General features: G+C 47.2%; 1 protein-coding gene across 1 annotated transcript in view; it reads right to left on the bottom strand.

Moving 5' to 3' along the window:
• LOC138577383 (mast cell protease 1A-like) overlaps nt 1-17968 on the bottom strand; it is an 85549-nt gene that overhangs the window by 19322 nt on the left and 48259 nt on the right. Inside the window, exon 4 of the mRNA XM_069649623.1 lies at nt 11662-11922. Coding sequence (XP_069505724.1) covers nt 11662-11922 — 261 coding nt within the window. The remainder of the gene's footprint in view (nt 1-11661; nt 11923-17968) is intronic.

Raw genomic sequence — 17968 nt, 5'->3', positions numbered from 1 at the left:
GAGGGACAAAGTTATTTTGTCCACAAAACCACTCAAAGACTTCACTGCTGGGTTCCAGTAAAGATTTAAAATATTTAGAATTAGTGGTTTATCAACTGAATTAATCAAGATCATTCCCACTATCCGTTGAATGTGGGCATTTGGATGATCTGTTTCCAATACCTCGAAGTGTAGTGTATTTTTAATAGCGATGAGCAGGCCAGATGTTGGTCTGCCTCGGGGAACTTTCTCAGCTTGATTTAGGGTTACTGAATATCCATCAATAATTGGAGGAGATTGAAGCCATATTTCTTGAGGGAGTTTATATCATGATTTAGGGCCGCTGCACTATCATTTGAAGTCAAGTGCGCAAAGCCCCTAGCTGGCAATTTTCAAGCAGGGCCTGATATTAACCTGTGTATTCTATGCGTTGGATATTTCAGAAGCAAACATACTTGCAAGCAATTTCCAATTCTCTGTTGTGCCTTGTTGCAATATTTGTGGTTCTGTTATAACATAATGTGGTTTAGGTAGATGAAAGCATTGCTCTGATGATTTTTGGATGTGCTTTTTGGGTTGGGCTTTCCATGCAGCTAGTGGGGCTATTGCATCTACTGCCTGTTTTATTGTGGAGTTCTAGATTTCAGCAAGTATTTCTGGGTCGTTGGAAATGGGTGGCCTGAGAGCAGGGATCTGTAGGTGAGGTAAAAGCCTTTCTTTGGTAAGCTTACGGGAGCTCCTGGCAAATGTTGGTGGAAGTGGTGAGGTGCATGGTTTCTCTTTCTGGGGATGGTGGAGAATAGGATGACATGGTGGTCTGTCCAGGGGCTTGGGGAATTAGAGTTGATGGAATGTGGGCAGTTGTGGTCTACTAGCCAGTCTAAGGTGCAGCCTTTGATGTGTGTGGGTTCAGTAATAGATTGTTTGAAGCCTAGAGTGTGTAGCGCTTTAGCAAGTGATTTTGCTTGTGGATCTCCCGGGTCCTTGAGTCCTAGAGTCAAGTCACCTAAGAGGATGGCCTTGGATGGTATCTTAAGGTTGTCAGATAGGAGGTGGATGAGGACTTTTAGAAAATCTGCCATGGGGCCAGGGGACCTGTAGACAATGTTGAACGTTATGGTGCAGTTGTGGGATGTGCTGAGTTTAAGGACTAGAGGTCGCTGTTACCTTCAGTGCAAGTGTTGATCTTTCTAATGGGGTTGGACTCTTTTGCTATGAGGGCTACCCTGCCCCCTTTAAGGTGAGGGTGATCTTGTCTGAATATGGTATACCCTGGAGGGAGTGCAAGTGAGATGGCGGGGCCTGAGGCTTCATGGAGCCAGGTTTACGAGATTGCTAGGAGGTCGAGGTTATGGGCCGTGAGGAAGTCTTGTATGTTTAAGGTGTGGTCTGGGAGGGAGGGTGCGTTAATGAAGGAGCAGCTGAGCGTGGTATGTGAGAGGGAGGGATATGGAGCAGTCATAGATGTGGCAACTAATGCAGTGGCACCATTGGAGGCAGTTGGAGTGTTAACATGGGCAACATTTGGCATGGTAGCATGGGCAACATTGGAAATAGCACCTCTAGCAGCATTTGGGATGTAGCATGGGCAACATTTGGCATGGTATCATGGGCAACATTGGAAATAGCACCACTTGCAGCATTTGGGATGGTATCATGGGAAACATTTGGCATGGCAGCATGGGCAACATTGGAAAAGGCACCTCTAGCATCTTTTGGGATGGTAGCATGGGCAGCATTTGGCATGGTAGCATGGGTAACATTTAGTATGGTAGCAAGGGCGACATAAGTAACAACAGAGTTTGCAGAAGTTGGGGTAGCAGTAGAAGTGTGTGCTTTGGCAACGTTATACTCTGATGGTATGACATTTTCATTCCTCCATGGGGCATTGGGGTTGGCAGCAATGTTCACCTCTGGTGCGGTTTCTTTGAGTGCAGGGGCCCTTGGTTTGGGATCAAAGTACTGGGCAATGTGCAGGGTTGTGCTGAGAGTTCCTGTCCTGATGTAGATTGGTGCAGAGCAGAGTCTGTGGTAGGCACCGGGAACCCCTTGCTGGAGGTGGAGTTATGCAAGGGGAGTAGTATGCTTATGAAGGAGAAAGGGGGGATGCGGTGTGACAAGCTGTTATTTCCCCTTAGCTCTGGGAGAGATACCACATTGGGTCAGCATGGTGGGGTAAGGGTGCCGGGCGCAGTGAGGAGGGTGGAGGTTGGGCATGGGCGGTTAGTGCCAACCGGGCTGGGATTGGGTGTTTGGCCTAGAGTTAGTGATTTTTTGCTGAGATGGGTTGGTAGATTCTTGGATTGGTGCTGCATCTTCGAGGTGAGCGCAGCGCTCAAGGGTAAATAGGGAGTGGAGGCTGCAGCGGCATCTCAAGGCAGAGCTGTGAGGGGGTGCGTTGGCTCTGATTGGGAGGTTTGGATCAGGCTAAGGGCATAGGGCCTGCATGTGGATGCGGTTGTGGGGGCAGTTTGGGGGTGCCTAGTGGTGTTGGGGTGGGGTTGGAGGCAGATGCCTAGCAGGCGGTTTCTGGTTGCAGCATCTCTGGGCTGAGAGCGGTGGAATTGTGGATTGGTGCATGAACAGAGATGCTGGAGTCTGCGGGTGAGGAGTGGGTGTGAGTGTGGAGTGGGCTGATGGGATCATATACTGTGGTGACGGGCACATGCTTGACACACTAGCAGGGGCTAAGCCATGACCGTGCAAACTTGCAGGTGGCTTACCGTCAGTGGCTGTCGGCAGAGGCAAGGGTGCGTTGGGCTAGCATGCTGGCATCAGCATCGCTGAGCAGCGGAGAGCTGCAGAGAGGCAAATGTGGCTTTGCTTCGTGCCATCGCTGAATGGCTTCGCCAGCCGGTTAAGGTGGGAGTTCCTTATTGGTTCGGGTTGCAGTCAATCGAGTTCTTTCTGGCTGTGCGGTCCATCGGCTGGGACCTTGTCATCGTGGGTGGTGGCCATGTTGATGCAGGAGCGTGCTGCTTGTTTTTGATGGTGTGGCTGATATGGGGTACACTCCAGTGTCCGTCGGGGGGTCGGCACCCTCGATACTCTGAGCGGAGCTGCAGAGAGGCAAATGTGCCTTTGCTTCGTGCCTTCGCTGCATGGCTTTGTCTGGTGGTTAAGGTGGGAGTCCCTTATTGGTCCTGGTTACGGCCTATCAAGTGCTTTCTGGCAGTGGGGTCCATTGGCTGGGACATTGTCATTCTGGGTGGAAGCCATGTTGATGCAGGAGTGTCCTGCGTGTTTCTGATGGTGTGGCTGATAGGGGGTACACTCCAGTGTCCCTTAAGGGGTCGCCTCCCTCGATACTCGCAGCAGAGCTGCAGAGAGGCAAATGTGCTTTTGCTTTGTGCATTCGCTACACGGCTTTGCCTGGCATTTAAGGTGGGAGCCCCTTATTGGTCCTGGTTGCAGCCAATCGAGTGCTTTCTGGCTGTGGGGTCCATCGGCTAGGACCTTGTCGTCGCGGGTGTTGGCCATGTTGATGCAGGAGGGTCCTGCTTGTTTCTGATGGTGTGGCTGATATGGGGTACACTCCAGTGTCTCCCGGGAGGTCGGCTACCTCGATACTCGCGGAGCTGCAGAGAGGCAAATGTTTTTGGGTGCGTTGTGTTGTATCCTTGCTCTATTTAGGGCAGAGTAGCATTGCAGTTGGAATAGCTGTGAGGAGTGAGCAGGCAGTCTGAAGAGAAACCCCGGCAAATTTACTACAATTTACCGGCTTTGAGTTAATGCCCTGGCATAGCATGCCCTGACATAACGTGGCAGTGATCAGCTTAAAGTCTTGGGCAATTCAACACCGCTGAACTCTACAGACTGAAACGCCTGCACTACTTTTATTGTCTATTGACTCTACAGACTGCAACAGACCTGCACAATTCCTTATTGTTCAGGTCCTTATGATTACTCAGCGGGTTGAGCGCTCACTGTTGTAATCTCTGTGATCTGCAGGTCGCAGGATTCAACCCCTGCAAGGCCTTTCATCCTTCCGAGGTCGATTAGTGAGTACCAACTTCGGTTGGGTTGTAATCGTATCCAAATATGTAGTATGCACGGACCAGCAAGCGTCTGCTCTAGTGACTAAGCTGGTGACATTGGCCTCAACTCATCTTGGTTCTATTCTAAACGTGGGTGCCCGCTTGTTCTTATTTTGTGGCACTAAGCAACTCTCTTCACCTAGCCACCTGCATGAAAGGATTGCACATCAACGAACAGACAATGGAATCAAGGCGTCATTGTTTTCTTACAGGCGCGCTGGTGAGTTGGGCATGTAGTGCGCCTTATGCTGTTGTATGGCTTTGATGAAGGCATAACATTCAGCCAAACCTGAAATAAACTGATCTTAGTGAAGACGCTAATGGGTAATGTGCCATTAAGCTGTGCCCTCAAGTGAATGGCAGCCTGAGAGGCGCAGAAAAAGCAATACACATCCAAGATTTACCTGTTTCAGCATTAGTCCAGACTTTACCACCAACCTGACACAGCACTACTGCTGCTTTTATCACCTGCACCACCTCTCATGTCCCGCCTCCCCGCCTACGCGTACTCCACTCTTTTTTCATCTGCTTGCGTCCAGCCGTGTTTACATGCATAGGTAATGTATTCTCTTTTTTTCTCTTTTTAAATAGTCCATCGAATGTACTGGAAGACCCTGGTGACCACTTTAATAACCTGCTTCAAGGGATGCTGATCGGGTGACTGTTGACCGAAATTAATCAGCTTTGCCTCTGCCTTCATTGCCTGAGCCCAATCACCTCTGCCTTCCTTCTGTCTGGGGGCGCTCTTCCTTCAAGAAGGAAGGCCATGATATCTCTTGGGAGTCTTATTCTACTCCTCCTTGGACTCGGCTCTTACTCTAGAAATGTATTCCACTGCTGCGCTTTTAGTATTACAGCTTGACCTTGAAGCAAAGTACAGAATCCTCCCAGTTGCTCACAACTCCTATGCTTCTGGCACAAGTAGCATCTGCCTTGAAGTTGGTTCTTACCCAGGTTCGGACCTGACAAACTCCTAAACTCCTGTGCCTCAGGTTAAGGCAAGTGCTTCTCCTGGAGGCTCTGACGAAGAGCTTCTTGCCTGCACACATGCTAGGACTTGCACTCTAAGGGCATGCTAAGAACATATGAGGGTTTGCATTTTTAGTAGTCTCAATGACCTATCCACCACCACCACGGTAGAGATGCTTTTGTGACATAGGAGACTATGAGGCTCTACTTTATAGACTTTCTGAAACAGGCCCCTTGTCTGCCACCATCTCCAGAACTACTGACCCCTACAGTGCTGGCCGCAGTGCTGCTGCTTCATTCTCCTCTCCTCCTTACTTACAAGTTGCCATTCTCCAAGCTACATGTTCACATCTGTACAAAGCAAGACTGACCCAGACAAAGTCCTGCATCACTCCATTCAGGACAACATGATGGTGTGGACACAGCTTCGTCCACTGACCTGGGTCGTGAAGCCTACTTGCATGTTAGTGGCATCAGAGTCAAGGGAGGACTGAGAAGGGCGGCAACGGGGCAATTGGGCCCCATGCTGGCAGGGCTGTTGCCCCCTAGGCCCGGACTGAAATACGAAAAAACAGACAAAATCATTCAGAATCTAGTCTGGAGACTAGAGTTTTGTAGAACAGTTACTAGTAAATGTATGATTTTTCTGAATGTTGAGGAGGTTAATAGGAGCAGCAGAGGCAGTGGTTGTGATTAATTCTTGCAGCTGAAGTTCCCTTTCAAATAGGACCCCAATATTGTGAGCCTTGGGTGATGGAGCAAGAAAGTCAGGCAGTGATGAATTTCAGAGAGGCAGTTGGTAATCGGTTGCGAGATGGCTGCAGTGAAGGAGAGAAAGGAGAAAAAGGTTTGAGTGTCATCAGCAAAAAGGTGAAAGTGAAAGCCAAAGAACAAGATAAGTTTTCCTCGGACAGAAGTCGAGAGGGTGACGAGTAGTGGTCCAATGGCCAATCCTTGGGAATGCTGACAGGTAGAGACCTTGAAGTGGTGAGCATTAGGGAGAAGATTTGAGGCATGCATGAGTGTGGCCTCAGTGGAGTGTTTATGATGGAAGCCAGATTGAAGCGGATCAAGGGACTTAGTGATCTGGTTGAAGGCAACCTGCTTAAGGACGTTTGAATAACGGGGAAGGACAGAATCTGGGCAATACTTTGCTGGGATGTTTGTGTCAGCAGAAGGTTTCATCAACAGAGGTATTACAGTTGCAGATTTGAAGGGGGCCGGGGACAGTCCAGTGGAGAGAGCGAGGTTGAAGACCTCAGAGAGATGAGGGCAAATGATTGAAACTAAGTCTTTGACCATTTGGGAAGCAAAAGGGTCGATGGGAACAAAAAGAGGCCCTGGAAATAATTTTTAAAGTGCCCCCATTGTACACATTTTCGACAAGCCCAACCCTTTTCCTATGAGAAATAAAATAGTCGACCACACAAAAGAGGCCCAGGGTGCAGAGGCCTACCAGGACATCTCCAGAGTTCCTTATAGGCCAGTCCAACCCTGGTTGGCACTGTGAAGGATGGGTGCTAATTCAGATGGGGAGAATTATCCAAGTGCAGAAGAGGTAGGGGGAGAGATGGTGGACAGAAGGAAGTTTGGGAGGGGAGAAAGAGAGAGACTGTGAGGGTGTCACATTTTCTTTTAGAGAGTTTAGAGGAATGACAGTGAGTGAAAGTCATTAGCAGAAAGGGTAGAGGTGATGGTTATTGGCTTCGGAGGTGTGAGCAAGGAATGGAGAATAGGTGATTGTGAAGGGAGGTGATTAGGTTTGTGAAGGAGAGGATTTGGCAGAGTTCAGTGCAGAGGTTACCACAGCAAGAGAATATTTGTAGTCTAGGAGTAGGGAAGGTGTCTGTAATTTGTGCCTGTGCCATAGGTCACGGTGCATGTTTGCTTTGAGGGTCTGTATTTTAGAAGTGATCGAAGGCTGAGGACGGGGACAGGAAGGTGTGAATGTGTGAGCAGATTAGTGTTCGTCAAATGGATTCATAAGTGAATAGACAAAGTCAAAGAAAGCACAGTCAATGGGAGAGGCATGAATAGGGAAAAGAGACAGGTCCTCACATCATCAAGATAAAGGGCAAAAGAGTCCTGCCTGAACTTCCTGTTGTCCTTGAAGAGGGGAGATGATGTGCAGAAGGATCGAGATTTTAAAGTTAGCAATGGAGTGATCAGACAGACAGGGGTCAATGAAAAGCTCAGAGGAGGAAAGTGAATTATAGAGAAAAACAAGGCCAAGAGAGTTTCCACCAGTGTTGATGGGCTGGTTGTGAAGGGAGTAGAGGGTCAGATAGAAGGGATTTAAGTTCAAGGCAGGGTGCTGCAGAGTGGTTGGGAACTTTAAAGTCTTCCAGCAAGACAATGTGAATGTCGCTAGGTGGATCAGGTCAGGAAAGAAGGAGATGAGAGGAGTAGGGGTTCAATAGAGAGCCAAAACAGTCAGAGGAGTAGGAGAGAGGAGTTGAATAGTCGCATATTCATAAGAGGAAGAGTTGATGGCAGAGGTGGATGGATGAGCATTGTGGAGGGCCTTATTGTTACTGCGCCTTACTGCGCACCCATCCGCTCCCCGCACTCTTCCGCTCCCCGCACTCATCCGCTCTATGCACTCATTCTTTCCAGGCTCACATCTGCTATATGCACTCATCTGCTCTACAAAGTAGTTCGCTCATATGCATCCGCTCTATACATTCATCCGCTCTATACACTCATCTGCTCTATACACTCATCAACTCTATACTTTCCTCTGCTCTATACACTCATCCGTTCTGCACATTCATCTGCTCTATGCACTCCTGCGTTCTACACATTCCTCTGACATTTACGCACTCATCTGCTCTATACACCCGTCTGCTCTACACACTCATCCACTCTACACTCATCCCCTCTGCACATTCATCTGCTCTATGCACTCCTGCGTTCTATATACTCCTCCGCACTTACGCACTCATCCGCTCTGCACACTCGTCCGCTCTACACACTCATCCGCTCTACACCCCGTCCGCTCTACACACTCATCCGCTCAACACACTCATCCGCTCAATCATACTCATCCCCTCAACATACTCATCCGCCTTTGTTGCGATTGGTGTGTGCACGAGGGTGGGGGGGCAGAGGGGGAGAGGGAGGAGGCTTCTGTTCTTGCTAGGGCTAGGCGTGCGGTTTTTAGGGAGGGGAAGGGGTGAGGTTGGTGGGGGATGATGGTGGGGGTTAGTGGGAAAAGCGGGGAGTGCATGATTGCAGGACAGGGTGTGTCCAGTATGATAGTGTGGGGAGCAGGCATGATCAACGTAGACTGGTTGGTGGTGGGGTTTGGGGGAGCAATGGTCTTAGGGTGGTTGGCTCGCCATCATGCCCCTCTGGCTTGGTGTTTGGAAAGGGGATGGGTAGGAGATGTGAAGGAGGGTGGGATGATTTGGGAAGGGGGGACGGGTGGCAAGGCTGATGGGAGAGTGGAGGCGGTCCACGGTAGTCGTTTCCGGCGACCCTGGTGGATTGGGTGCACTCATGGTTAGTACGTGCTATTAGGTGTAGTTTCAGGTGCAATTTACACTTTATGTTGGACTTTATGAGTTTGGCTATATCACTGGGTGTGATTAGTCTTGGTTTCTGGGTTCCACTAAGCAGGGTGATATTATTCACTTATTCTAGGTTTTAGTCTACTAATTGTAACTAGGCTGCAGACCGTTTTGAAGTGTAGGTACACCTTAGGATATGCTGTAAGGTGGCCTATTTAGTTGCAACTACAGCACAGTTACGCTGTTGGGTAGACTTTCATCTAGCACGCTGGAATACAGGTAAGCTATTAGGGAGAAATTGACTGTAGCAACGCCACAGGTATGCTTTTTAGGTGGACTTTTATGTGCAATTTAGGAGGACTTTCTAATTGTAGTTCTAAATTCAATCGGGCACGCTATTAGGCACACTTCTAGATTCAAGCAAGGGGCGCTATTAGGCCCACTTCTAAATTTGAGTTTTGTACAGATAGGATATTAGGGATGCTTCTATATTTAACTAATAACTCAACGCTAATGGGCCGCCTTTTGCACAGAGAGGGATATTATGTACACAGAGAGGATATTAGGTGCACTACCAAGTTCAGTTTGCACAGAGAGGGTATTAGGGACACTTCTGAATTCAACTAGGGCACGTTATTAGGTACACTTCTAAATTTGGGCAAGGAGCGCTATTAGGTCTACTTCTAAATTTAGCTTTGCACAGAGAGGATATTAGGGAAACTTCTAAATTCAACTTTGAACACAGAGGATATTTAGGCACACTTCTAGTTTCAATTTTGCACAGCGGGGATAATAGATTATTAGGTACACTTCTAAATTCTATATTACACAGAGATGATATTAGGCATACTTCTAAATTAAACTTTGCACAGAAGGGATATTTACATCAAGTTTTGCACAGAGAGGCTATTAGGTACACTTTTAAATTCAACTTTACCCAGAGCGGAAATTAGGCACTGTTCTAAATTCAACCAGGGTGGACTATTGGGCGCCCTTCTAAATTCAGCCAGGGCACGCTATTAGACACACTTATAAATTCAACTTTGTACAGAGAGGCTATTAGGCAAAATTCTAAATTCACACTTCTAACTTCAAATCTTGCACAGAGAGGATATTAGGAACAATTCTAAATTCACCAGGACATGCTATTGGGCACACTTCTAAATTAAACTATGCACAGAGAGGCTATTAGGGAATACTAGTCAGTTCAACTAGGGCACGCTATTGATAAGGAAACCCATACCTCTGCCCTTCCCAATACATCATAAGGAGTGTGAGAAGGTAGCAGGGTCAGTGTGGAGAGCTGCTAGTGTAGCAGATTCATGAGTGGACATACTGTTTTCTGTGACAGCAGGAAGTGAAAGTTGAGGGTTATAAGAAGTCATTGATGTAGTAAGGGATTGTGCATTCCAGGGGCCACGTGAACAAGTAATAGGAGGTGGGGGAAAGGAGCAGGTTTTGTGCAATTGGTGAGGGGGGTGGATGAGAGTGGAGATCCTAGGAGCACAGGAACATCTTATTTGAGAGGTGAGTGTGCATGGGGAGGAGGAGGATGATGTGGAAGGCTGGCCACTGACACAGAAGTTACAACAAGTTGAGGCTGAAGGCTATCAGTGAGGGGAAGGCGAAGAATGTGTAGAAGGAGGAATGGAGCAAAATGAAGATGCATGAGCATGATGTAGGTTAGAAGAAATAGACAAGTGAAGAAAATGAAGAAAGGGTGCAGCCTAAGAGCGAGGGAGGGTAGGTGGATGAGTGGAAAGGGAAGTGGTAGTGGCTGGCCAAGACAAAGCTGTGTACCTTCTGAGTTGGGCTACAATGGGGGTACAGGTACCCCAATGATAGTTACTAGGCCCAAAACAGCAATGTTCCCTGGTCCTCTAAGGTAACAGAAGCTCCACAGTGAATGGATAATCAATGAGCTATAATTAGATCCCACAATCATAGTGCTATCCAAAGCACTGGCAGTTCTGGCCAGGAGCATGCACAGGGGAGGTGCACACACAGTTTGTCTACACCTGCATGTCAGGCAATAGCTGGGTATGTTACCAAAATAAAATGCAGCTTCACATCATGCCCTAGTCTTGAAACCGTTCTGAGAATGACATCACCAGATGTAGGGAGGAAAGGGGACTTTGGACAGTAGTTACTGTGGTGAGTAACGTGATCTGTTCTCTGCAAGCAACCAACATGACATACTAATATCATGTCCCTTCTTGCATCTTCTCCACACCCTCCAATCCTCTTTCCATGTTCCCTCCTTCCAGTGCAAGGCCTCTGGCTATCGCTTTTGTTTGCTTGCAGCATCTTAAAGATGTCTTAATGTGGACAGCAGCACTATGGAAGCACCTATCATGACAAATCCTCAGTAGGCATGGAAAACAACTAGCATATTGTCATCTTCAGAGGAAATTGGTTTAGAGTAACCTGTTCAGACATAATATAAAGTTGTCTGTTAGTTATGCGGTGACTGCTAGAAGACAGGATTGAAGACACTATAAAGAGATCTGACTCATTCCTACGTCCCTGGATCCGATGCATCAGTTATAAAATTATATAAACATATAGTACAAATACCTTTAGATGCCCTAACTGGCTAGCTACCTGGATGTGAAAAAATGTCTTTAGCAATAAAAAGCTCACACATGGGCCCTCATTAGGACTCTGGCGCTAATCCATGGTGCTATTAGCACCATTGTCTATGCCGGAGTCCGCCATGGAGAAAGGGGGAATTACCACCCCATTCCAAGGGTTGGCGGGGTGGTAATTCCCCCTTTCTCCATGGCCCTTCCCCATTCCCATTTTTGCCCCATAGGGCTCAATGGGAATGGGGAAGGCGGCAATTATGGTACCGCAAATTGCGGTACCATAATTGCCATCAGGGTCCCTTTGGGGGTCCCTACTTTAACGGCTGGTCCAGACCAGCCGTTCAGGTCGGGAGCCGCAAAGGGACCTCGTAGTAAGGCGTTAAGGGGTTAATGGAGCCACAGCCTTTTACGGCGCCGTTAACCCCTTAACGCCAGGGTCCTAATGAGGGCCATGGTCTAGTTTGTAAGGTAGCTGACACAGGCTGTCCCCCTATAAAGCGATCCGTGTGTTCCAGCAGTCCTGAAAACTGAAAAAGGACAACCCTATGTTGCACCATAGAGGAAAGGTTCTCTTACCTCGTAGGCATCTTTTGCTTTCCCCTTGAGTCCAGCGCACAGCCTGGTCTTGGCGATGTGATTCAGTTCCAGGGCGCTTGCACAGTGCTCATTGCTCAGGATGGTCACATTCACTTCCCTTAGATCAGAAGACTGTTTTCCGTTCAGTGTGGTTTTTCCCCAGCCAGCCACATTACACACAGTACCCTCGGGAATGTCCCAGTCGTTACCCGGAAGAGGGAGGAGCTTTACGTTCTTGTCCAGTGTAGCCGAGCGATGCAGCTGTGGGTAAGAAAGAACACTAAATTCTGGCCATCCTCACCCCTTCCTGCACCAGAGTTAGGGTTCAAGAATTTCTTTTTGCACCCAGCCCCACCCTCCCACAGAGAAATGATCTGTTGCAAAACATCAGCCCAGGAAAAAATTGGTTGTAGTCCCAATATCGATTTTAGTACTGTCAGCAGTGGTGGCTGGTCTATGTCAGGCAATGGAGCATTGATCCACCCATTTTGGACGAGCCGACACTACGAGCTCCCTCACCTGCTTGTTGCACCTGAGGGAACTCTTCCTGCGCTTGCTCGAACAGTCAAAGGGAAACACGGTTTTCATTTAACAGTTCTTATCCCAGCGTGCATGCCCCATGGGGATGGAGGATGGGGTACATGCGGTACTGCATCCCTAAAGGTGGGTGGGGGAGCTCCTGTGTCTCCCCACACATTCAGAGCTGTCGGACGTCCTCCAGAGGATTCTCTGGCTCCCGCATGCATGTGCAGGAACCAGGAAGTGCACCTCGCTTCTTGGTTCTTTATATTGCGTGGGAGAAGGATAGCATCCTGGGACTTGCTGGAGCAGATTCGGAACCGTGGCTGGTGGTAATAAAAACATTGTGTGCATGGATGCGTGAATGAAAGTTTGTTGAGTTGGCACGCACTTGGAGAATGAATGTGTATGGTAGAATGCATGAATGCATATGAAAAATGCCCCCACGCACTCATACATCAGGGGCCTCTAATTTAGGGGTGCAGAGGGATGGTGTGCCCTCAAATCAGAGGGCGGTGAGACGGCCTTTGCTTTGGTGAGCATGGTGAGTGACAGTCACTGTGCTGGTGAGTTGGCCTTTGATTTCGGGGTGAATGAGAGGCCCGCTACCTTTTCATACTGGGCATCAATGTTAAAGCAAACGTGTTTGCTTTAACATTGATGCTTAGGAAAAAATGCCATGCCAAAGTCAACCTGATGCTTGCTTTAACGTTGATGCCCAGTAAAAAATATTTGGCCAGAGTCAGAAAACGTAACCAGACTGGCTGCAGCAATGCAGTCCAGAGTAGCCACGTTACAAAACTTCTCATGCATAATACGTGTTACTACGTGGCTAGACTGACATTTTGGCATAGCCAGTCTAGCCATTTCTTTCTGTGGCATGACATTTTTTACTGGGCACCAATGTTAAAACAAACACAGTGTTTGCTGTAACATTGTTGCCCAGTAAAACATGCCATGCCAGAGTCAGAAAACGTAACCAGACTGGCTGCAGCAATGCATTATTGTGACATGGCATTTTTAATAGCAACGTCAACATGAGTGTGTTTGTACGTGTAAGCATTGGTATGTCTTGGCAGAGCCAGCTTGGACATGTTTCTTACAGTATCATTACTGGCATAATGCACAAAGCAAACATGAGCGTGTCCTTATGTGGGAATACTGGCATGCAGCTAGCATGGAAATGTATGTGCACAGCCAGCACGAAAATGTTTGTATACAGGCATATATTGCGGGGAAAGGTAACATGAAAATGCTCCTATTGGATTGTTTTCATATGTGACCCTTTAAAAACGGATGCAAACTGTCTGGCTTTTTACCCAATTATTCCAAAGCTTTTGCCAGGGGGAGAAACCCCCTCCCCCATGACTCTACCTTTGATTGGTTTGGCCTCTCTCACTATGCTAGGTCGGATGACAGCATTTGTAGTGATAAACACAAGAGTACATTCTATATAATCATCATTTAAAACCTACAATGGTACAGTAAACTATAAAGTTCACATGCTGGCAGGTAAGAGTTTATTTCCTGAGCTCGATTGAGTCCGCACTTGACCTTCAGTAAAGGAGTCTAACTTTTGCCCTCTACCTGGCCCTCCACTGCCACATACCAACCACATATATACAACCACACATACCATTGTATATAGCCCGCACTTTCCAGCCACCCGAGGGCCTACCCCAGGTGGCGCCATCTTTTTTGTATGGAAAGTACTCACAGTTACAAATGCACATGGCATAATAGGCAAGTTTCAAATCCCCAGTAACAAGCATGGTCAGTTTCCACATAATCAGTTCACAAAGCATGTGAAGTTGGCAACAATGTAACTGTCCTGCCAGTGTCAATTGCTCATTGTCCTCTAACCCAGGAAGGCCTGTTTCACAAGCACATTGACAGATATACCTAGTTACCAGCAACCCAGTCACAGGTCTCTTGCTCATTTCATTGCAGTCATGCTTTCCCTTTGAGGGAGCCAGCCTCACTTGTGTGGGAGCAAGGGCTTGAAACACACACACAAAGAGGCAGAGGATGAATCACAGGTGAAATGCTGGTGCTAGGGGCACAGGGATTAGCACTACAAGGACAGCGCTGACAGAACTGGACAAATGGGCACCTTTCCACAGTGTGTAGGTCAGCGTTGCACATATTTTGTGTTGATAAAGTCCAAGAGTATGGTGTTATACCTTAAATATGCTCTCCAAGATTCACCAGACAGGAGTCTCAGATTCTTGGTTACTTCATATACAATATTCACAGGATGCAGTCACTCTTAAGGTTGTGTTGACACTTAGAGACAACCACCAGCAATCACTCTCACTACATCTCAGGCTTAAACTGACACACTCAGAACTCTCATTCACACCAGGGGAAGGGTGCCCAGCCAATCAGGTGGCTGGAAGAGCCGGTGAGGATACATTATATATCACCCGCTCTTTCCAGCCACCACGAGGACCTATCCCGGATGGCGCAATCATTTTCTTTCTCTCTGTTGCCTCCACACCCTCTCTCCACCCCCAAAACAAAACATACCCTTTCCCCACCACCTTCCTTCCTCCTCACTTACCTGCTGGACCGGAGCTTTGTGCTCCGGTCCCAGTGCTCTTCCCGCCTGCAGTCGCCATAGAAATGGAAACGGGACTTTGTCTCTTTTCCTATTGCAGTGACCATCTTTATTTTCTTTTCTTCTTTTCTTTTTTCGAGTGATTGGTGTGGCTCAATACGTGCAGCCAATCTCCTGGAAAAAAGAATACACCATTCGCACCCTGGATAAAATCCAGGGTGCAAATGACTATCACCCCCTTGTCAGGGGGACAGACATGGCTGGGCCTGCCTAAGCTCCGGCTGGCAGGCTGTTACCGGCCATGTCTGTCCACCCCTCCTTCACGGTGTTGTTTGCCATATTCATACCGTGCACCCAACATTCGACAAAGCTACTCATTCACCCTGTATTAAGCCACTATTCTAGACCCATGTGCAGACGGCCAGCAGGACAAGAGACAATACATTGATTATCACCAACCAAGTGGACCATCGAGCTTCGCCTCACATGTACTGGTCCATTTTTGTTCCCTCATACCCCTTTCCTTGCACAGCTTACCCAGTACCCCTTCTCACCCCTCCACTTCCTCTACACCCTATCTTTATATCTGTTTGCTCGCAGCAATCAAATTGTCACGGCCAAACAGTCCCCTTTTAAAACGTTGTAGGCCAATAAATTGCAGTCCAAGAGTCATACCTCTGCCCACATAACAGAGGGATGAAAGGTACATTTCTCCTAAAGGTCAGCGTGAGCTTTGCACGCCCATCTTTTTCTCATAAACTGCATAATCCTACCAAGAATATGTCCATGTATTGGGCAGAACGGATTTTTGTCCTGACGAAGGAACACTACAGCTACCCAGACAGGCCAAGAGCCAATGAATCGACGTTTGGCTCGCCCATAAAACACGTATAGGTTGAATCTGTGCACCAGATACAGGGCGACGTATCTATCGATGAGACGTTTAATGGCTGGGTTAGATATGGGCGTTAAATAAAGTTCCCCTTTTTTTTAGATTGTTTTGAATTTGAAAAACATGTCATACTATGAAGAAAAATAACAAACATATGTTCCTTATCACACCCACTAACATCGCACTAAGAAACTTTTAGTGTTTTTCACCGTGTGCTGTGATACTAGTTTGTAATTAAATATCGTTTTGAATTGAGGTGATCACAGTGCCGCCTCCTTAGCAACTTGACTAATGATCAAACATGACTGATGTGTGGGGCCACTGCCCCACTGAATCAAGTCCCCAGAATTTGTCCTTTTTGAACTACTACAACCATAAAGCCCTTTTCCAGAAAAACAATTAGCAAAGGGGTTCCCAACAAATAATTGGTGCTTTTAATATGGGATGATGTATCCCGAACATCAACACTGCTTTACATGGACGCAATCTCACAAGGAGGCAAAACGCTCCCCCACAATTATCGTATTGCCAAATGTGTGCTAAATATTGCATGTTACGGTATTTAAATCAAGGAGCAGTGACCAAAGCTTAACAACCTGAATTTTGTTTTTAGAAATGGTTGAGTCGTATATCTTAAAGACATTAGCTGACCAACCTCCATTTAAGAATATTATGGGTTGAAGACCCATGCACTTGGGTTTGTATCTGCAACCCTAGAGTCCCCTTTCTGCACTTATTAGACACCGCTTGTCTGCGCCTTATTATTGCACTTGTGCCACCAGCTGGCCGCACTACCTGTTGTTGCTTAGATCAGGTGTTCAGCACTTTCCACTCCCCGTTCCCCTGCACTTTCCTCCTTCCCTCTCCCCTGCACTTGCGCGTTCGCAATGTCACTGGGCCTAGTAAGATCGTTGTTTTGTTCTCCCTTGCCTCTTTGCGCCCTGAAACACTTGTGTATGGGCGCGATATAAATAAAATATCATATCACATCATATCATATGGTGATTGCACATTGCCCATTAAGCACATAGTGCCATCCTCTGCATGGCCAGTGACAGCAGGTATTACTAGCAGTTGCCTTATTCCCTTGACCCACAAGTCTGGCCATTTCCAAATGACTAGTTACAGGTTACAGATATCACCAGGTTATTTCCCTCTAAATGTACTTATTTATTGATAATGTATAAGGTGCCCACTTTGAAACATTTTTTGAGACACCGCAAGGGGAGGTGGGTGATGTGGAGGGAACAAGAGGGAATACAATGGGGGCACAGGAAGGGTAAGACCATCCGCAGCCTGGGCACATTCCACATCGATTAAGTGCAAGGGTTGGGCACAGGGAAAGTGCATAAGTACTAAATGATAAGTGCAATGATTCCATAGGCCTCCAAATCTCACATGGCAATGAGAGCTTTTCCATGATACCAATGACTAGTGACAGGTGCTGGCAGTTTTCACATGTTCAGTCACACGTTTTGCAAGCTCCAGCATATCCAGCTACAGGTATGGGCTGTTTCCACATGTACAGTCGCAGGAACAACTAGTGTCCAAATGCTCATTAACAGGTATTGTCAATTTTGTCATGGGCAGGAATAGTGCTGTAATCTTCAAATGCCCAGTAAGAGTACTGCCAGCTTCACATGTTTTTTTTACAGTACTGGCCGCGTCACATTCCTATTAAAAGTACTGACATCTTTACAATGCCCAATGGCGTACTATGCAAGTTTCAAATCCCCAGTAACAAGTATGTCAAAGTTGGCAAGAATGTTACAGTCCTGCCAGCGTCAGCGGCACAGAAGTAGGTATTGCCCATTTCCTGTGTCTAGTGACATGGCAAAGCCGGTTTCAAAAGCACTCTGACAGATATAGCTAGTAGCAGGCCTCTTGCTCATTTTATTGTAGCCATACTCTCTTTAAGGTATCCAGCCTTATTTATTTATTTATTTATTTATTTATTTATTTATTTATTTGATTGATTTGATTTGATTTGATTTGATTTGATTTGATTTGATTTGATTTGATTTGATTAGATTTGATTTGTATAGCGCACACAAACCCAGAGGCATCTATGGGCTGTTAGAGGAAACCAGTTACATGTGGCCGGGAGGCAGTGTGCAGGAGTAATCAAGTACAAAGACAGTTACATACAGAGTGTACAAAGCAACAGATCCTGATGGGACAAATGACATGGTAAGCAAGGATTTAGGTAAACAGCCACGTTTTGAGGGCTCTGCGGAAGGCCCAGAAGGATTCCGCTACCCTTAGCGTGTGTCGGAGAAAGTTCCATTGTTTTTCAGCAATGACTGGAAAGTTTGTCCCTCCCGCTTTGGTGCGTT

Source organism: Ambystoma mexicanum, chromosome 1p, assembly GCF_040938575.1.
Source record: "Ambystoma mexicanum isolate Mex_15411 chromosome 1p, UKY_AmexF1_1, whole genome shotgun sequence".
In the NCBI taxonomy this organism is placed as follows: domain Eukaryota; kingdom Metazoa; phylum Chordata; class Amphibia; order Caudata; family Ambystomatidae; genus Ambystoma; species Ambystoma mexicanum.
This window is presented reverse-complemented; position numbering and strand designations above follow the sequence as displayed.